The sequence below is a fragment of the Sceloporus occidentalis genome, unplaced genomic scaffold, assembly GCF_023333645.1.
Source record: "Sceloporus occidentalis isolate IW3139 unplaced genomic scaffold, rSceOcc1.0.p SCAF_4, whole genome shotgun sequence".
NCBI lineage: Eukaryota > Metazoa > Chordata > Lepidosauria > Squamata > Phrynosomatidae > Sceloporus > Sceloporus occidentalis.
Genome location: NW_028316984.1, coordinates 156,993,039 through 157,015,333, shown reverse-complemented (window position 1 = coordinate 157,015,333; position 22,295 = coordinate 156,993,039). Strand labels below are relative to the sequence as shown.

The 22,295-nt window shown below is 37.8% G+C and overlaps 1 protein-coding gene across 3 annotated transcripts in view; it reads right to left on the bottom strand.

Moving 5' to 3' along the window:
- Positions 1 to 22,295, bottom strand: part of NUBPL (NUBP iron-sulfur cluster assembly factor, mitochondrial) — an 86,003-nt gene that overhangs the window by 39,021 nt on the left and 24,687 nt on the right. For all 3 annotated transcript variants that reach the window (XM_089523547.1, XM_089523549.1, XM_089523548.1), the window contains exons 4-6: positions 16,763 to 16,853; positions 8,042 to 8,081; positions 7,854 to 7,944 (exon numbers count right to left, since the gene is read on the bottom strand). In XM_089523547.1, the coding sequence (XP_089379673.1) occupies positions 7,854 to 7,944; positions 8,042 to 8,081; positions 16,763 to 16,853 (222 nt within the window). The remainder of the gene's footprint in view (positions 1 to 7,853; positions 7,945 to 8,041; positions 8,082 to 16,762; positions 16,854 to 22,295) is intronic.

The window sequence follows — 22,295 nt, the reverse complement described above, 5'->3', positions numbered from 1 at the left end:
AGTAATTTCATACTGATCGTCTTCATTCATCCAACTGTCAACCTCTTGCGAATACACATCCTCACACCCAGGGATACGGTGTACTAAGGGTAGAATGCTTTCTTCTTCATCTCTGCTTTCCATAATTTCTTCTTCTTCATTTTCGCATAGCAACTTATTCCATGATCTGACAATTGTTCAAGCCTTAACATCACTCCAAGCCCATGCAACCCAATAAAGCAACATCCTTTACATTGATGTGTTTCAAACTTTCAATCATGTCTTGCCCTTCTTCAATTTCTTCTATCAGTGTCAGTAATAGCTTCCTGCGATAGTTCCTTTTTAGCATTTCCAAAACGCCCTGATCCATCGGTTGGCATATGGCAGTGACATTAGGTGGGAGAAACATAGCCTTAATGTTCCCAGTTTAGGATAGCTAATAATCTTACACAATGTAAAAAAAAACGTAAAACCACCTTCTAGAGTCATCAGTCTTAAAAATGCAAATCTAACTTTAATCTATGGCTCAGGAATGCTTGGCACTCCATATAATCTTGGATTGCAACTTCCACCAGCCTTAGACATTTTAGATGGTGGAAAGGGATTGTGGGTGTTACAGTCCAACATTTTTGTGTAAGATTATTAGCTATCCTAAACTCTTATAAAGGAACAGTATAAAACAACCAGCCAAATAAATAAATAAAGCAATCAATTAATTAACTGTCAAATAATTGGGGGGTTGTTTATGGATGTTATTTTGAGGTTAATTTGCACCAAATTTTAGGCCTTTTCCCTTAGATTCCCCCAGCCCACAAGCAAATGACTGAAAAAATTACAGGGGAACAACAACAACAACAACAACAACATAATAATAATAATAATAATAGGGAATGTAATAAAGAAGAATAGCAATGTTACTTTTAATAATGGTAATGGTAATAATTATTTCTTTAAAAAGTAACTTTCCAAGCTCTGCTCTAGATCTTATTCTTTAAAAAGTAACCTTCCACACTTTGATCTAGATCCTCCTAATCATTATAAAGTGCTGTGCCTATATGCAAATATTTTTTGTGGCAGAATAAATTAGCTCAGGATTAACAAAGCATCAGGAATTCCCTTTTGCAAACAAACAAGTGAGCTCTGGTTACAGAATTATACCTGTAACACCCACCATCTGTCAGCTGTTCTGTATGTGTGGAAAATGCTAAAATGTTCACTGCTTCAATACATAGTGTTATGAAACATTTCAGATGTTGGAAAGGTAATTTCACTTTGCTTAAACACAGCATTCATTTTTTTTTAAAAAGAGTGTGTTTCCTTGACAGTTATTGTTATAGCGATGTAATTAACTGCCATGTGGTTCTCTGTATTTTCTCCCACTCAAGAAGATCACTAAAGCTTCTGTGCAAGTTAGTCTAATCAATCACTATGTATATGTGACAAATTAATAGGAAAAAATTCTAGGTGTTCACATAATATGCATTCCAAGTGACATATATCCCATGAGGCAATGTAAGCATATTTTGATGGCACTGCTGTACAGAAACTCTGCATAAAAATATATCTCTTTTGAAAAGTAATAAGGAGAAACTCTTAATTATGCTTTTGTGATATGTCTGTGTTTCAGGAACAGAAAGTACTCTGTATTAATTTAATTGAAACCTATTTGAAGAATTCTAGTCAAGTGGGACCACAAAGGCCCTTTTTGAATGGAAGGCTAAACTATAGCATTAGGGAAGGAGACAGAAAAAAGCACAGTGGGGGGATTATACACTTACCTCTTCTTTGTCTTCTTTGACATGGGCTGCATCCAAACTGAAGAAATAATCTGGTTTGACACCACTTTAACTGCCATGGCTCAATGCTATGGAATTCTGGGAATGGCAGTTGGTTGACATTCTCTCCACTCCCGAGAAGAGCTCTGGTGCCACAACAAACTATCATTCTCAAAATTCCATAGCATTCAGCCATGGCAGTTAAAGTGGCATCAAACCAGATTAGTTCTGCAGTGCAGATGCAGCCATAGCCACTTCCTTCCTCTTTCAGACTCAACAAATTTATCACTATGGGTAAACTGGAGAAATGGAGGGAGGTATCTGGATGGACTATGGCAGAGATACAGAAGCCTTTTGGGGATGGAGTGGCAAATTCTACCCAACCTGCTCTTCTTCACCAAATGGAGGCACTGGGTGAAGTCTGCCCGGCTAGCACTTTGGTGGGAAGGCAGTTTCATTCCCTCTTCTCTGGCAGAGGAAGAGTATATTAGACTTGCAAAAGCTAACTGGCCCTGACTTTGGAACATGGGCCAGCTCACAGAAGAACTGCCTATGTGCACAGCCATTTCTACTGAAGAATGGGCATGCTCTTTGTATGGTTTGTAATTCTAATATGGAGTTCATCAGTTTGGGTAGCACAGCAAAGAAAGTTCAGCAAATTAATCATAATACAAGAGAGGAGTGGAGAGAATGTCAATCAAGGCCTAGCTGAGATGGCCAAACCATGGATTAACTATTTCATCTAAACTCCGAATCAGCCCTGTCTTTGCCATAAATTTATCCTTTGACAAACAGCCTCATTCAAATTAATTGTTGATATGAAAATTTATAGGCAAAAACAACTCTTCTATTCCGCCCCTGCAAAGTTACATCTTATATAGGAGATTATACATCATATTCTCAAAAGTAATGACAAGATAAATCCATTTCATGACACATTTTTGTCCGTAACTTTCTTACTTATCATAATATTTTTCACTTGTTAAGCACACATAAGATGGATGGTGCTTAGTTTTTGTATGAAAACCATGCATAGTTAAAAGATGCTAACTATGAAAATAAATGGCTTTGACACTGGCTGATGACTGGTTTGAATAAAATCTGATGAAACAATGAACATGGTGACAACTATGCTTACAGCAGGGAGAGTGGCATTTTAACCAGAAAGAAGAACCAATCAAATATCTACTCCATATTATTTGTTATTAGGTGATCCAAAGCACTATGATGTCTGCTTCTTAAAAGAAAAGATACTGATTTCAGCCAACTATATAATAAGATATTATGGGGATCCTTATACTTTTAGGGAGTAAAATAAGGAGAAACTATCTTTTCCCTAGTGGAACCTCGATTTCAAACCCTCATTTCCCAAGTGGAACTATTATCTATGTTCCCTTAATCTAGAATGAATATACATGGCTTGTGGGCTGGATCCAATGAAGTTATTCTGCAGTCAGAACTACTTCAATTAGTCAAGCTAGAAAGGAACAATTTCCCTCCAGCCCTCTCCATATGACCTCAAAATATGCTCCAAAGGATTGCAGTGAGAAGGGAAAGAAAGCTTCATAGCACCAACACTGCCTACTGTTACCTTGAATTTAGGATTTTTATTTAGCATTTGCATTTTTATTATCCTCTATGCCCTGCAGCACTGCATTTTGTTAAACTTGTATAAGGGAAAAAGCTACTCCATCTACTCCATGGTTTTGTATGTCACTGTATACAGTAAAAGAGACCTGATATTTTAAAACTGATGATAAAGACCATTTTGCAATATTGTCTGATTTTTATGTGAAAGACTATGAACTTCTACCACTGGCTGCAATATAATGCATTACGAATATTAGATCTGGCTGACTTAATTTTCTTGAGATCTTTATTTAATATTTTATATCCTTGCCTTGATGTCTGGGAGCCCTTTAAACTCAATATATTATTATATCATAAACCAAGTTTAAGCAAGCAATTTAAGTGGCTTATATGTAACCAGAAAAAAGGAGGAGGGGCAGAATGAACTATTTCTTCCAGTTCCCTTATAAATCAAAGTTTAGAACTAGGATATTAAAGAACAAATACATGAAAAATACTTTTTAAGATCTGAAAAACAGCTGTGGAAGAGTAGTTGGGCCTATTCTGACCAGAAGTAAAATGAACAGATAGGTTCGGGGATTTTACAATGAAAGCTAAGAAAGCAAAAATACATACCCTTATTTAATTAGTACATAGGATTCCTGAATGTCTACAATAACACAGTTGTCCCCTCAAGGAATTAATTCTATTGCATGTCAGAAACAGGCAACAAACCATTGCTAGAAGCAATAAGAACTTTTATAACTTTTTCTATACAATTAAACAAATAAAGTTCTAGAGTTATAAAAGCTATCCCAGCAACAAGTTCTACTTGTCTTTGCAGAGACAAGCCTTTTTGCTTTCCTTTTAATTTGCCATGGTGAGGGATTAGGGAGCGCATTGTTAATATACCAAAGGAAAGTGGGAAGAGGGAAGTCCCTGTTAATGCTTTCTGCTGTCATGGGTGAAATTTCATTGTTAAGGAAAATCATTAATAGTTCCTGTGTCACGGGATCACATTCCCCCCCCCCCCCTTTTTTGGATCTGCTAGAGTACAACTGCGTCTTTAGTTGCTAGGTAACAACTGAGTCAGTATATAACATTATCAACATGCACAAGAGAGAAGCTGCCATCTGCTTCCCATTGGGGAATTCTACTGACTAAATCAATACGGCAGTTATTGCATATCAGTTTACACACCACATAAATCATCTTGGCCACTTTTTTGTTTTGTTTTTTGTAGCATAAGTTGTGACATCATCACCATGACATCGAGCACATTTATACTACAGAAATACAGTATTAATATTCTACTTTAACAACCATGGTTCCATCTTGTGGAGTCCTGGGGTCTGTAGTTTGCTGGGGCACTGGAGCACTCTGGTTGAGAATTCTAAATGCTCCTCCCGAAACTATAAGTTCCATACTTGCACAGGATAGAATCATGGTAGTCCTGCTGGGTCCAGCATTTCACTTCCACAGTGAACAACTAGATAGTTATGGGGAGTTCACGAGCACTGACCCACTTATGTTTCCACAACTACTACCTCTATCAATAACAACAATGTGAAAGAAAAACAAAAAGAAAACACAGTGGACTTACATAAATTAATCCTAGATAACAAGGAAATCAAAATGCTTAAGGACTTCCCATACCTTGGATCAAACAATAATCAGAGCAGAGACTGCAATTAATAAATCAGAAAATGATTAGGAATGGGAAGGGTGCTGTGATAGAACTAGACAAGATCCTAAAGTGTAAAGATATACAACTGAATACTAAAGTCAGAATTGTCCAAGCCATTGTATTCCCCATTACCATGTATGGATGTGAGAGTTGGAAAGTAAAGAGTGTGGATAAGAAGAAATTCACCTCATTTGATATCTGGTGCTGGAGAAAAGTGCTGAGGTTAAAATGTAGTTAAACTATCAGTAGAATTAAAAGCATGCCCATTAATATATATATATATATATATATATATATATAGAGAGAGAGAGAGAGAGAGAGAGAGAGAGATCATAGAGCACATGCCCTTTCCCATGAGCAATCAATTCACAAAAGCCTGTTAAAACAAACAAACAAACAAACAAAGTCCTTCACCTTCCAGTGGAAGGATAAGGAAGGCACCAGTCTAGCCTCTCTAGGACAGAAGCTCAAGAGCCCAGGAGCAACCACCAAGAAGGCCCTCTTGTGTTCCCACAATGTAACTGTGATGGTAGTGGGAAAAACACACCAAGGCCTCTCCAGATCTCAAAACTTGGGCAGGTTCATAGTTGGGGATATAATCTTTCAGGCAGTCTGGACCTAAACCATAGGGCTTTAGAAGCTATTAAATGTGTCAAGAAATGTACCAGTAGCCACTGCAGCTGCTACATTAATGGAGTTATATATTCCCCATAGCCAGTTAAGAACATGGCTGCTACTCTGAGCCAGGTGATGTTTTCTAGCATTCTTTGAAGGCAATACCACCAGGACTAATTCAATACTCATCATCCCAATTAGTATTGAAAATCATACACTGCCTATGATACTGGATGGCTACATTTAGTAATCATTGACAGCCTTACTCTTCATGAATTTGTCCAATTCCTTGTCAAACTTGGTGATTAGGGCTGCATCGTCTGGTATCCAATTCCCCAGTTTACCATGTTAACCATGCAGAGTTTAACCATGCACTATGTACTTTTTTCTCCCTATAAAGTTCTTTCAAACTTCTAAGTATGTGCTGGGTGAAAAATAAATACTTTTTACCTGATTTGAGTTGGCTACAAGTTTCATTGGATGACCCTAACTTCTAGTTTAGTGAGAAACTAGAGAAAAGCTTCTCTTGGCACACTCAGGAGGAAGCACCACCAGTACTCCTGCTGGGAAGACCATCACCCCTGTAGAGAAAAGCACCACCAAGACTCCTGCAAAGAAGAGATGTTCCATCATCGACTCCTCTGGTCTCTCTTCTCCAAGGCTGCCTGACTGGTGCAAAAGACACCACAGAAAGAATCCAGTTTGAGACTGCTTTAACTGCCCTGGTTCAGTGCTTGGGAATTCTGGGAACTGTAGTTTTGTGAGACATTTAGCCTTCTATGTCAGGGAGCTCTGATGCCACAAAAATTATAATTCCCAGGAATTTCTAGCACTGTGCCAGGGCAGTTAAAAGTGATATCAAACTGGATTATTTTTGCAGTGTGTTTTGGACAACTGTCTGGCTGCAGAGAAAAGCACTACCAAGACTCCTGCAGAAGACCTGTTCCACCATCCTAGTGAGTGACTGATAATGATTTTGTTTTTAGTGCATAGGTGTATTATTTTAGTATATTATAGACCTGTATTTTATTGTTTTGTTCTTAATTGTATACATCTGATGTACTGCCCTTTGGTGGAAAGGGCATTATAAATAAACTGTTGTTGTCGTGTGCTTTCACGTTTCTTGGCAAGATTTTTCAGAGGGAATTTGCCATTGACATCCTCTGAGTCTGAGAGAGTGTGATTTGCCCAGATTGTTATCCAATTTGTCCATATCAGGCATAATTTTGAGCCTCTTTCTCATAATCTCTTTGCTTGCCTTTTTTCTAAGAAATAAAGAGCAAACACAGTAACCTTACCATGGGAAAAAATCAACAATATTCTGTTTCTTCTGTAATACTCATTTAACTTCTTCCTGCAGTCCACCTGCCTCTGTAGCCAGTCTCATAATTCTACTCTTAATGTTTTAGCTTCTCAAAATCCTTCATCATCTGCTTGCATTTATTTTTGCTCTCTTTTTGTGAAAGACTTCTATTTAAGAAGGAAGCCTTCTTTGTCTCATAGCTTTGACCTGATTGAACATTAACCATGCAGATGATATTTTGGATCTTGTCCTAACTCTCCTAGTCCGCATAATGTACTCCAACTGAGCTTCTATTATGTAATTTTCAATTACCTGGAAGATTCTGGAGTGATTTGACCCTCTTGATTTTCCCCTTTGACTAAACCTAAATTTTTTAGAAATGTTGTCTTTTGAAGTAGAATCTGTCTGTTTTAAACTTGCTTGACAGTTCCAAAGACACAGCTATTTAAAATTTAAAAATCTTTCTTGTAATAATAGAAACATGCATTCTTCTATATAAGGTTAAGCGAAGTAGCCCATTACTACAACACTTTTGCCTTGGGATGTACAGTTGGCCTTCCACATTTGCAGCTTTGACTTTTGCAGATTTGATTATTCACTGATTTGACTAATATATTTCAGTTCAGTTTCAGTTTATTTATTTACATTAGCCAGCCAAGCTTTTGCATACAACCATAAAACAATCCAATACCATGTTAAAGCTAAAATAGGACAATTAAATTGGTAGTAAAATATACAAAATAAAACTGAGATTATATCTTCTCACTAAACAATTTAAAAGCATATTTTCCACTTTCTTCTTAAAACATTTTCATGTGCGTATAAAATAAGTATGGCAAAAATAAACAGCTTACTTTCCTGTTGTATATAAATGAAACTAAAATTTCAGTTTCTGTAAAAGAGGTCCTTTTTAACAACTCTTTACCTGTCTCAACAATTTTTCTATGGCTGACATAACCATGAGTCCTCTCCACACAATGGGTGCAGTCTCTTCTATCAAGAAACCCATAGACATACTAGAAAAGAAAAAGAATTTCCAACTTTCAAACATGATAAAGAGAAACATGTATAAAGTAAGTACATAAAATAGATTTTAATCTACATATTGCTTACCATGCAATTCCATAGTTTACAAGAGGCCGCATTAAGTTTTCTAGAACACAAAATATTTAAATACATATATTAAGGAACAATGTCACACAGAATATAAATTTTTACCACACTTGTATTAAGGACTCTGCCAAAACATTTAATGAGGAGAGTGCAAAGGATTCCACTCTTTGTATTTAGAGGAACACAAGACACAATGCTTTCTTAAGGAGAATTGCAAATATTTTATCAAGCCTATACATATTTTATATTTATATTTATAAGCCACCCTGCCACACAGGGCTTTATTTTATTTTATTTACACTCTTTGATACCATTTTAGAATTCTTATAATAATGCATGTAATAAAAAACAGAATGTGGCAAGTCGCTGAGATTTAAAATGCCTTGTATTTTATAAGGCATTATATTTTTCCTTAAGAATCTCTATTCCTTCATATTTAGCAATCTATGCTAGTATATCAAGATTTTACACCAAGCTTATTATAAGCAACTGGAATAAAAACCACATGTACCACCTTCCCTTTAGCTTTTCTAAGTAAAAGGGCAGACAGGAAACAGGCTGCAATTTGTCACAACAATCTTCTCTGTGTAGTCTAATGTTTTCTCTGTGAACCTCAAGCATATGCTTAAGTCCACTGATTTTAACAGTGCAGTACAGCCTCCAGTTGCTTGTAGTGTTCCTTGTAATCAGCACAAACACAGACAAGACATTTAGGGACATTTGTATGGCTATTTAGAATAATAATGTGCATATTTCATCTTTAGTATTAATTAAATACTAAAGTTAGAATTGTCCATGCCATTATAGTTCCCATCACTACATATGGAGGCAAGAGCCTGATGGCTAGGAAAGCTGGTAGGGAAAAAAAATCAACTAATTTGCGATGTGGTGCTGGAGGAGAGCTCTATAGATACCATGGACAGCTAAAAAGACAAATGAATGGGTCCAAGAGCAAATCAAACCTGAACTCTCCCTCCCTAGAAGCCAAGACGACTACACTGGGACTGTTGTACTTTGATCATATCACGAGAAGACTTGACTCACTCGAAAATACATTAATGCTAAGTAAGGTAGAGGGCATCAGGAAAAGAGGAAGGCCACATTATAAATGGATAGATTCAATCAAGGAAGCCATGGCCCTGAGTTTACAAGAATTGAACAGGGTAACAGGTGATAAGGTGTCTTGTAGATGTCTTGTTCATAGGGCTGCCATAAGTCGAGGCTGGCTTGAAGGCAGTTAACAACAACATATTTCTTTTTTTAATGAAAAAAAAAAGATAAAATTGTACAATAGATTGTATAATATATAAAATGTACGTTCAACAATTTCTTTCCCCCATCCCCCCTTCCTATTCCATTTATCCATTATCATATTTTCTAATACCTAGTCATTAAACCAGCTCTTCTTGTTTCTTCCTCTCTTTCTACTTTTTTCCTTTCTCTTATCTCACTATCCTTTATGCTATTTTATTCTTTCAAAGATTGTGTAATAATCTTAAATATTTTCTATACCTATCTCTCCTTCTATTAAACCACATTCCAATGATATATATCACATATCTTTACTTTCTTTTCTTTTCTTTTTCTTTGCGTTTAAGCCATCCATTATCTTAACAACTAGTAATGGTCCTTATTTCCTTACAATCGTAATATTTGAGTAACTATAATAATAATAATAATAATAATAATAATAATAATAATAATAATAATATCATCTATATAACATTTTAATAAATTTTTCCTTAATATCTGTACATAATGTAAATTTCAAATATTTACCCCATGCCCTTTCCCAATTTATAGAGATGTGTTTTAGATTTTTTGCCCATTCTATCATATTATTTTTAATAGTTTATGTTGCTTCCAATTGTAATTTGAAACATAATTTATATAGTTTTGATATTATCTTCTTTTCAACAACATATTTCAAGGTTTGTGAGCCCCTTCAAACTGCTGCCAACTTTAGCTATTACTAAGCCCTTGGATGTTCCCACCTATGTACTGTGAGGATGGAGGCAACAGCACAGCTAGAACAGATAATGTAATTTGTGTATTAGACATTACATTTTTGGGGGGGTTCATGCTGCTGGATGCTTTCAATAGAAGAGTTAGTGACTGGGCCATAAAGCATAGTTAACTCCAAAAATGATGCTGTGGAAATTGCTAAAACAAACATTTACTTGATATATTTTTATTTTATTATTTTATTTTTATATTTTTTAAATCCATACTTTTCCAGATCAAGTAAAAAGGAAGGTAATCTCTGTTGGAGTTATTTAGCCTGCTGAAGAGACAAGCCACTGTTCAGCTTTAAAATTGGTTTGCCACACAACATAACTGGAATGACATACAACAAAAAGAGCTTTGATTGCATAGCCTGTTCTTCTGGCAAATGCAGGCCAATCCTGGACAGAATCCTTGGTATTTAAAACCAACCAGGCATAAACTTGTATGACAATTGCAGGTTTAACACATGCACTTTAAGTGGCTGGTGAGGTCCTTTATAGTGCATGATTACAACTATTAATTCCTCTACTATAAAATTATATTTCGGTGCATACTCTGTGAGCAGTTACTTCTCTACATGCACTTAACAATAAGACTGCAGCAGACAAGCTTTCATAAATACTTATGAATCCATCTACTCATGAACATCAGCTTTTTGTACAGTAGCAATGTTAATTTAGGTTTTTCAACTCTGAAATCATTATTATCCACCCCCTCACCTCCTCATGATGTCTCATCGGGAAGAATACAAAAGACTGCCACAAACAGTATTATTCAAGTTCTGTGGTATACATTCTGTATTGTCACTAAGTAACAGCTGCACAAACTATATGGGATATAAATTTAGGTTGTATACAGTAGATGGCCGAAGATTAAAAGGAGAACTGAAACCCAAACATTATTATTTCTTAAAGACAATTGTGGACAATGGAATAATCAAACTTGTTTTTTGTTGTTTTACAGAAAAACCGAATACCCTTTCTGCAACCCCACCTCCTGGAAACAATTAGGATTTCCATTTATATACCACTGTATTTGTTTTAATCACAGCAAATAGATGGTTCTATATAAGCTTAAGTATCCCTTTTTCCTAGCACCTGACTTTAAGTAAAATGTTAGCCGTCGGGGCATTCATCAACATACACAAAGACATAAAATATCAACCACTATTTCCTTTCCACTGGAGTTAATGTGCTTCTATTTATAATCAAGCCAGTTAAATATGTTATGATAGAACAACTTCAACTCAAATACAAAAAGACCTATACAAAACCAGCCTTAGAATTTTTTTCCGAGTTAAACCATCATTGTTAGTTAATCGACAGTAGGTGGAGAAACACCTTCCACAATATTAAAACAGAACAAGGTTGACCTTGCAAATACAGAAGAACGTCCCTGTGAGATTCAGACTGTTTGCTGAGTCCTTAAGTTGTGAAAAATTACTACCGTCTGTGTGCTGAGACAGACATCAAAAATGCCTGCAGACCAACAACTCCTGGTGCTACCAGTCAAGACACCATGCATCTATTATTCCATCCTTCCCTCCTTAAATAGATTTTCTGTGTCAAAAAGATGGAAGTCTCAGTGACAAAAGAAATAAGGATTGCAAACTGAAAGTAACATCTTCTGGAAAATGCATCTTGTGACATCTTAAAAATAATTAAAAAAAGATTTTATGGACTTCATATATCAGCAGGACTCAAATACACAAAAACTAGTCACCCAGGCAGGAATGATGAACTTGCAGCCCATATACTGAATTCCCCATGTGAACCATCCAATGCCCTCTCTGGGCAACAACAAGGGCTTTTTGCAACAGCTGACCTGTGAATCCCAGCTCTCATCTCCAGTCAGTAAATAGAGATTATGGGTGGGTTTCCTTATTCTCTCTCCCAATGCTGCAGAATAACAATCCTGATTGGAAAACTAAACTGGGAATTAGTGACCTAAGACCTTGGAGATAGGAAGTATGCTCCAGCATTATCTGACTTGTATGATTAGATTTGTACTTAGTCTTCCCCTAAAGTAGTGGTCAAGATGACCAAAAATTATCATTAGAATAGACTGAAAACAAGTTTAAAAGCTAAAAACAGATTAGACAATAAACTCATAACAATCACAATAATCAAAGTACTTGAAAAGTTCAATTTAAAGCATTGTGACTTCATTCTCTTCCTAAAAGCAGTGAGAGCAAGAACAGACAGCAACTCTGCAGGGAATGTATTTCACAGTTTCAGCCACACAGAAGCCTTCTAATGTGTGCCATCCAGTACTGGCTTTTAGAGTCAACATTCCTTTGAAGATGACCTCTCTTGAAGATATTAAGATCCAGACTGGTTCATAATGAAACAATGGCCCCCAAGATATCTAGGACTTTAAAGGTCAAAGTCAGTATCTTGAATTGAAGCCAGAAAGCAGGTAGCAATTGAGAATGTTATGTCTTTTAGCATCTGGGTGACATAACTGAAATTGTGCACCAGGCAGCAACTTAGTTGCTGCATATTGCACCAGATGAAGCTCCAGGGCACTCCTCAAGGGTAGTCCCATGTAGACAAGGTGCAATGTAATTAAGTGGTGAGTGATTCTGGCCAATTATCTGTAACTGAAGCATTATGCAGAGGTGTGCAAAATCATTTCTTCTCTACCACCACTACAACCAGGGATAGCACAGAGTCAAGATATACTGCTAAATTACAAGCTTGTTCTGGTGAAATCAGACCCCTTCCAGAACAGGATGAATCCAAATTCCCAAGACAGGCATATAGTTATGAACAGCACTGTCTTGTTGGGGTTTAATATCAGTTTGTTCACACAAACCTAGGCTATTGAGTGCTTCCTTGATGTCAAGTGACAAGAAGCAACAGAGCAGGATGTCATGAGCATGCTAGTGAGACTGAATTACAAAGCTTTGAATGAATTGTCCAAGAAGCTATTCTGTCAAGATCTTAACCAAGGTGGTAGCTGGAATAGAATCCTGTGGGACACTATCTCCAAGACCATAATATGGAATAGTGATTCTTCAGAAATGCTTGCTATGACTTCACAAGAAGGACTAGAACCACTGATACCCCCTAGCCAGATGGTCTAAATGGTGGCTGATAGTAAAAATGACGACACAAGGTCCAGGCGAATTAACAGGGCTGCCACTCACCACTCCCCCAAACACACATATCCAGTTCCCAGCATATGTAATCTACCAAAGCAGAACTCCATCCCATATCCCATCAGAAAGACCAAGAAGAATATCTTAGATGGCCAATACAGCTGTAAGTTACTACAAGACATGGTTGTTTTTCATTATTCTAGACATGATTTTTGTTTTAACCTAATATCTTCACACCTCTCAGAAATGGGCACTTGTTTTAAGATCTCCTTTACCTGCTCAGGCTTGTCTTTAAAAATGCCATAAATCTGAACAACTAACAGTTGACCTTTTATCTAGTATCTATGACCCCAATGAAGGGCATTCACCTATTAATACATGGGAGGACATGGATTTGTTGCAGAATGTGTGCATCAGTCCACATTTTGCCTCACAACGTTCTGCCTCATAAAACCTCAGACACTGTTTGGCACTACTTTCCATAATTCAAGGCTTCAGAGTTTTAATCGTATCTCTGCAGTAATATTTTTCACCACATAATGAAACAACACGTTATATACATTGGAAATTGTGAACATAGAAATAAAATAGAGTAGCCAGCAATATCTGAACAACATCCTTGTTTTTATGAATAAATGTTTTAAAGGGGACAGGACATCTTTTTAATTTAAAAGAAGCAATTCAGTACTGGTATGTATTGGAGGCAGTTCCAGTAAAGACATTTGCTGTTTTTTGAATGAAAATTAAACAAATTAGCTTTTTTCTGGCAACTCCCAGGAGTGCTCATTCCTTTGGCTGGAAGTTGGGACATGGATTGAAATTTAATGAAATCATTGGTATGTCAAAACTGTTACAGGGAGTCAACAAAATGTAGCTTTTCCTAATCCACCCGCCACTTACTTCCAAAAAGCTATCACAACACAATTTTTAATTCAACTTAAAGAAGTCTTGCTCTAACTCAGTTCTTTTCACTTGTCTGTTGTCTACTTTACCAAGAGACCCAATACAGTGGTGCCCCGGGTTACGAAATTAATTCGTTCCGCTGTCAATTTCGTAACCCGAAAGGCTTTCGCAAGCCGAATTCCCATAGGCGCTAATGGGGAAAAGCCGCGATTCCGTGTGAAATCGCGCCGAAAAGCACCAAAAGTTTTTTCGTAACCCGAAAAAACTTTCGTAACCCGGAACAATGTTTTCCAATGGGATTTTTTCGTATCCCGAAAATTTCGTAACCTGGGTATTTCGTATCCCGAGGTACCACTGTAATGGCACCATTAATGTCCCAGGGTACAAAAGATAGTTTTCTATTCTGGAAAAACATTTCTTACACTGGGTTTGCCAAGGCCTCTCCCCATACTGCTTATTTTTAAGAAAAGAGAAAATATAGAATGTCTCTGGAATACACACACACACACACACGCAGTGTGTGTAGATAAACGAGCCTATGGTCAGGATGGGGCAATATGATGACAATACAGGTTTGTTCTCTAACCACTTCTAGTTTGTCTTATGGCCAGAAAACTCTCTGTAGGTTCCACAGGAACTGGTGTGCACACGCACCAGTTTCCGATGGCAACAGAGAGTTTTCTGGCCATAAGACAAACTAGAAGTGGTTAGACAACAAACAACCAATCAAGGGCTGTTCTTCATATTTCCCCATCTTGATAATGGGCTACTTCATCTACATTGCTTAACTTGTACCAACCCATTCTGTCTGTACACCTCTGTATTTGGTGGACAAATAAACTGGTCTAATCTTCTTTGTAGCACTCAGCTCTGGCTCATAATCATGTTCTCCTGTTTTTTGCATGGCTGTTCTGCAAAGTAAGGCACACACGTCCCCATCTGTCCAGGTCTCTACAAATAAACTTTCATCCTTCCTAGGTTTAGATCATCTATATGTGAATATTTTTGTAAGTAATTGTACTGCCCTTCCATGGAAACGTATAGAGCACAAACCAGTTTCAGGAGCAGTATATTCCACAGGAACTTCAGTTGAGATATCAGCAAGATTAGAACCTAGCCCAAGACTTATCAAATAGGCCAAAAAGGTAGCTTCACATCCTAGAGTAGCAGGAGGTAGGGTAGTATTCTGCCCAACTACCCTCTACTGTGGCGAGTAGGGAGATTCTATGGATCTCCCATCCCACTCACCTGAGTACTATTTTGTTTACCCATTGTAAGAATTTAGAGTGGATAACAGCCACATGGAATATGGAAAATGAAAAAGCATATGTATTTTGGAAATGAGTATTTGTATCCTTTGTGGCTTGCCAAAACACACTCCAGTTTTAATGGATAAGAAAGTTCATAAGCTGTGTGTTCACTCCAGCATCTGATTGCAACTTGTACTTCCTATTCATATATTCATATATCCATCTTTGCCAGACTCTCAGAATTTTCCATTATTCAAGATTTTACAAGAATATGAAATGTTTTCCTTTAATGAAGTGCCTTTATCCTTCAGGACTTTAAGGCATTCTCCTAACATCAAGTACATCAAGTACACAAAAAGATATTTTACTCTTACAGCTATGGTTATTTGGCTTCATTATGGCATCTTGAGCACTGGATATACCATATTGATATGCACACTTAGAAAGTCAGGTAGAACATGAAATTGATAATTTCATAATTAGTCCATATTAATGTCCAGGAATATATGGTTGCATATCAAGTTCCATTACAGGGCCATACTTGCATATCCCACTGTGAATTCCAAATCTTTATTTCCCCCATCTATTGTACACCACACACCAGAAAAATAAATAAAATATAAGTTGTTTTCAATATTGTGTTGTGACAACTATGCAACAGTTCATTACTCTAGCACAACATGAGAAGCATATGCTGTACAGCAAGCGCTATTGAGATTAGTAATTGCAAGGCAAGAACAGCCAGGCTACTCTTAGCCCACCTAGTGATTCACACTTTAAAAGGGGAAACATCTATTCAGAGTCCACTATATGCAATCCATGTATGTGCAATTAAGGCTCTCAATTTTTTTTTTGGGGGGGGGGGGTGTCTATGCATGTACCACCAACTGCTTATTCATCTCACTGTATGAGTGCCAGGAGTAGGATGTGGGAAGAATAAAGTGTGTCTCCTATTCAGCATGGAAGCAAAGAATACTGCTAGTAGTGGAGACACCTGTTGGGCTTTTACCTGCCTGCTGCATTTCCATGCTGAACACAAAAGAGAGAGAGAGATTTTGCCTTCCCCACAAAGAAGCGAAGCAGGATACCTGAACAGAGACAGAGCTATCTTTCTGCCCTCTTTTGGCAGTTTCCTTGGACAATTGCATAAAGTATCGAGGCAAAAGATATCTTGCAGGCCATATTAGAACTTAACTTGGGGCAGATCTGAACTTCCAGTTTTTCCAGTCATGACAAAACAGTTGCATTCTGAACTAACTGAAGTTGCCAAAAAAACAGCTCTATCTACAATGCATGACAGTAGACAATCGAAGTGTTAACTAAACCATTTAATTGAGGTCATTTGCTCAAATAACTCTTACTGTTCTGAACAAGTGCATCTCAAGAATTCATTATCAAATTGTACCCCATGAAACATCTCTCCCTACCCCCAATTATTAAAAGAGTAATATCCATTACTTGGTGTCACTTCTGGACTTCCTTTCAGGTTCATCATTTTCGGTATGGAAGGCCCATACACATCTGCATCAAGCAAGCCAACTGCTTTCGTCTGTGGAAACAAAGCATCCATCATGACATTATTCTTCAAATATTCATGTGTGCACAAACTTAGTAATATTAAAAATAAATTTGCTTTAAAAATGGGAAAGAAAAAATTTAGTTATAGATTTGGGTTGTTATAAATCACATAGTGTGGTACTTTAAGCATATGAAGCATTACACTCAACTGCCCAAAATATTACATGAACTCAAGAGTGCTCACTAATCTAGGCATTCTTATTTAATACACTAAGATCCAGTAGCTGAATGGAAGAAACCATGTCTCAAACTGGATTAAAATAAATAAACAAAACATAGTTTTATGTAGAGATTTCAAGAACCTGTGTGGTGTAGCCATTCAAGTGTTGGGCTAAGATTCCAGGAGACCAGGGTTTGAATGCCACCTAATCATGGAACCTCAGTGGGGGAACTTGAGCGAGACACACATTCTCAGTCTTAAAGCAATGGCAAACATCTGCTGAATAAAATCTTGCCATGAAACCCTGTGATAGGGCCAGCATGTGTTAAAGAAATTTCAGTATAAGAGTGAAACCCTGTGTGAGATACATTGCAGTGATTATTACGGTTTTATTTCCTGGAGAAGGAGAGTAGAGAAGCTGTTTATGTATGCTGGCCCATCCTATATGCCAACCAATTGCACTACAGGTGAATAAGGAACTGCTCACATCACGGGGCAATGGATACTTTCTTAAGCAAGTATTAAAAAATAAGAATACAGCCACGGGCACAATTTAACTGAACAAGTGTAATATTCCAACAAGATTGTGACCTAAAATATAAACAGAAAAAAAATTGTAGGGCTAGCGCAACACTGTATATAACTCCAAAGGCCAGTATTCAAATCCTCGCTCAGCACCGGAAGCAGTGGAGTGACTTTGGGCAAGTCACACTCTTTCAGCCTCTGAGGAAGGAAAATGGCAAATTCCGTCTGAATAAATCTTGTCAAGAAAACCCCATGATAGAATTGCCATAAGTCTAAAACAACTTGAAGACACACAACAAAAGATAAAATGGAGAACATGGGCTCTGAACTATCAGGAAACACTTTATGCCTCCTGACACCCCCCACCAAAAAAAGCCATTTTGAAATAGTAATGGAATATTTTTTTTTACCCCAAACCACATCAAATCCCAATTGTTTAGCATGCAGAAGTCCCTAAAATCCATAAGAAGCTACAATGCCCATCCCAAAACTAGATGAAAATCAGCATAAACAATATTTGGAAGCAAGATGTCATTTTTGGTGTGCTGTCGATGCACAAGTGTAGCGTGTTAGGATGGCATGGGTGCAAAAATTGTCTCCCATCCCTCTGAAGTTGCCCATCCCTGCCATAGTATTCCAATGAACAATCCATTTCTTGTTGGTAAAGATACTCAAGGATTTAATTTAGTATGCTTTCTGAAGCACACTGATCTGGTTGCATTTGACCTAAATAAAAATATATTAAAGCATGTATACAGTGTATATTTCGAAATGTATACTAATCCTTGGCACATGCCCTCACTTCATCTAGATTATTAAAAACATGAAGGCCCAAAAAAGACTGCAGAGATACTTTAGCCTTACTTTAGGGTAACAAAAACAGTGATTGGATTAGCACAATCCCAGAGTGAAGAGATAAGAAAGTTGTCTGGGAGCATAGCATGGGGTAGGTAGAAAGCGTTGGCTTACTGTTTTGGTGCAATGAGTCCTCCTTTGACTCTCAATTCAATAGGATATGCAGAGGGCCTGAGGGAGAAAGGAGGAATCAGCACACCCATTTAGCTTTAATTGTAGCATTACCTGGTCTTGCACATGACCTCAGGTGTGCACTCCTTTCTTATTGGATATCCACCTGGTGTTCCAAAGGTCTTAAGAACATGCTGGGTCCAGATATGAAAATATGAAGATTCCAAATGCTACGTGGGGTATGCAAGGTGTACTAACAATGGGGATAAGAGTGTGTGTGTGTCTTCAGGTCACCTGTCAACCCATGGTGACCCCATGAATTTCACAGTATTTTCTTAGGCAAGGAATACTCAGAGGTGGTTTTTCCAGTTCCTTCTTCTGAAATATCACTTATAGCACCAGATATTCATTGTTGGTCTCCCACCCAAGTACTAAGCAGGGTGAGCCCTGCTTAGCTTTCAAGATCAGATAGGAACAGACAGGTACCTTTAGGGTATTTAGGCCCTCAAACACAAATATACATGCTTTACAAAAAGAGATAAAGAGTTTGAAACAATAGTGTCAAAGTGCCAGACTACACATATCACATTTCACACAGAGGCCAAATATCATGCAGAAGTCTAACATATGTAAGATACAATCAGCACAACCTACCCAGTAATACTAAATTAGAACCACCAGTAACAGGCTAGCATAACTGGGAAGTATTTATACTAAATAGCAATAGCAAGTGCATTTCTTATCAGTGCACTTAAGCACTCCCTAAGCGATTTGCAATGTGTAAGCTAATTGCCCCCAACAAGCTGGGTACTCATTTTAGTGTCCTACAGAAGGATGCAAGGCTGAGTGAACCTTGAAGCCCTGCCTGGGATTGAACTCACAACCTTGTGGCTGCAGTGCAGGCATTTAACCACTGCACCACCAGGGCTCCCTTACACTGAATCAGTGACAAATACTATCTACAGTGAAAAAATATATATTCTCAATCAAGCCCAAATTCAGAATAACCAGGCTGTGCTAATGAAAGCTCATCAGTTTAATTTTAGTACTTCTGTTTTAAGTCTTTATGCTGAAATATGGTGACAATCCTCAAAATCATCTTATAGGAACATTGATCTTAATGAGTCATATTCATGCCAACATCCAGCCAGTTTTGTAACTGGGAATACAAAGAGATGGGAAGACAGGGACATTTCTGAATTTGCCCTACAGAATTTTGCAGTTTACTTGTCTTCACAACTTACTGTACATCTTTACCCTGCAGGCAAAGAACACATTAGTTGTCCCTGATCTCTGTTTGCAACTCTGAGCTTCCTAGAGACGTGGGCTATTCTATTAAAGGGTGCTGATATGATTACCGTCAGGTCCCTTCAAACATTACACATTTATAAGGTTTTTAAAGAAGAAGCAGCAGACAGAATGATGGAGTGTAATTGCTCTCAACTACTACATACTGTTGGAGAGTAGGCAATAAATTGCAGGAAAAGAGGTGCAGGTAAAATATACGGAGATAAAATGTTAAGAATACTTTCTAACTATAAGAGTGGTTCAACAGGAAAGCAAATGACTATTAATTCTTCTTCTTGGGTGTTTAAGAGGAAGTCAGGTAATCAGGATGACAAGTACAGTAATTGTAAATGAACCTGAAAGCTGAGATTCTTAATAATTTCTTACAGCACTGTTTTCACCAGGATTGTCTTTAACCTGAGCTGGGGAATGTGAAAAGAATCCAGATTCTGCATGAAACCACAAAACATGATTCTACAACAGGAATATATTCTACACATGAATATTATTCCATATACCTTATTTCTTTTCTGCAATCATGAGGAGACAAAAAGTTACTCAGAACAACAAATGACTAACATATTTGGAGCCAGAATAAAGGCACTCGATATCATACTGGAATCACAATTCAGCCCAACTAAGAAATGATTAAAGTAAGTCAGGCTCTTTGCAATTTATAATTATGACAGTTTCCGCAGGGAAAAAAATGACAGGCTATTTTTCCCACATAAGAAAACTTCTGATCCAGAATAATAAAAACAACAAATAAAACAGCTTAAGTGGTACTATTCCACCCTTCACAGACTAGCTTATCCAAATCTCCCTGGATGACATTTTTCACTACCCGTAGTACGAACATTTAAGTCTACTTGAAAAAGCACCACCACTTAGGCATGGTGGAATGCATCCTGTGTTAAAAAAAATGGAACTGAACTTGTGAAGTGAGTCTTTCCTGCCTCTGCGCCTACTAAATTGTTCATAAAGCCTGGATGGCAGTGAGGGCACCCCCTGGAATATTTACTGTATTTAGTAATCAAAATACTTATATCCTGCCCTCTATCTAAAAGTCTTAGGCCAGCATACAATACCAGTTTAAAACAATGTAAATAAAATGATTTTAAAAGACTAAAAATATACTAAACAAGTTAAAAGGGTTCAGATTAAAACCAGTCAAAATTCTTTAAAACAATTCAAAGCCATGCACATGTGTGGATCTGTATAAAACAAGTCCCAAAGATCTTTTGGAAAAGATCATGCTTTCACTTGGCACCAGAATGACAGCAGTATAGGTGCCAATTAGGCCTCCAAAGGAAAAGTATTCCATAACTGGGTGTAACACCAAATAATACCTTTCCTATGTCCTCTGAGAGCATATTGCCTTCACATATGGGACACAGAAGAGCACCCCTCTAAGCAGACCTCTTACATATGTAGGATGCCTCAAGTATCAAGGTCCCAAGCCATTTAGGGGTTAAATGCCATTACAGGCACCTTGAATTCAGAGTGGAAGCATATAGGCAACCAATGAAATTTTTTAAATTCAAGGGGCCACATCTGTGCATTATTCTTGCAATTATAAGACTGCAAACATGGCAAGGTATGGGTATGAAGGGCAATGTAAGATTCCAGGAAAGATTCTTTTTCTAAACCACAGGAATTATGCTTAACTGCAAGGAGTCTAGGGGAGCACATGAAAAGGCTCTCCTGGGTTGCTCAAAGTGTGGAATGCCTTCTCTGAAATTATAATTCGCTCCCACTCTCTTGACTTTCAAAAAAAGTGCTAAGACCTATCTCTTTAATTTAGGCTTTGAAATTACTTTTAGTACGTTTGCTGTACTCACCAATGCCAATATCTTTCTGCAGCTGTGGGATTACATGTTCATGTGAGGTAAGAGGCTCTGCTGCTGGTAGAGTCTCCCAAACAGGCTTTTGCTGAGAAGCCAGACTATGGGACTCTCCAGACTGCCTCAAAGGGGCTGGCTGGAGGTGCCCAGTTTTCCTCTGGAAGGACGCTGCAGCAGTCAAACCTCACGGCGTCCCTCCAGGCCAAAAAGAACCTGGAAAAACTGGGTTCTTGTTGGTGTGCAGGGACGCCATAATCAGTGCGCCATTGGCGCACCTCGGTGAATCCATGACGCAAGTGTGGCGCCCAGAGGTGCGGACACAGCGCCACACTTGTGTCATGTATGCGTGCCCCGTATGGCATTGTCCATATGTTCTAGGGTTCTGGAGCGTGTGGATGCTGTGTGCTCTGCAACTCTAGTATTGGCTCCAGGCCGCCGCAAACCGGCAGTCTGTACCGGGCCTGCATGTGCCAAACAGCTACTGGGTGGCAACAGTAGTTGGGGGTGACACTGGCAGAGGACTTCTCAGAGGTGGCAGTGGCACTGTAGCTAACGCTTGTTAGTACTGTGCAGAAGAAGGCATAGTACACCCCTTTTGAATTATTTTTACCGTGAAAACTCTATGATGAAG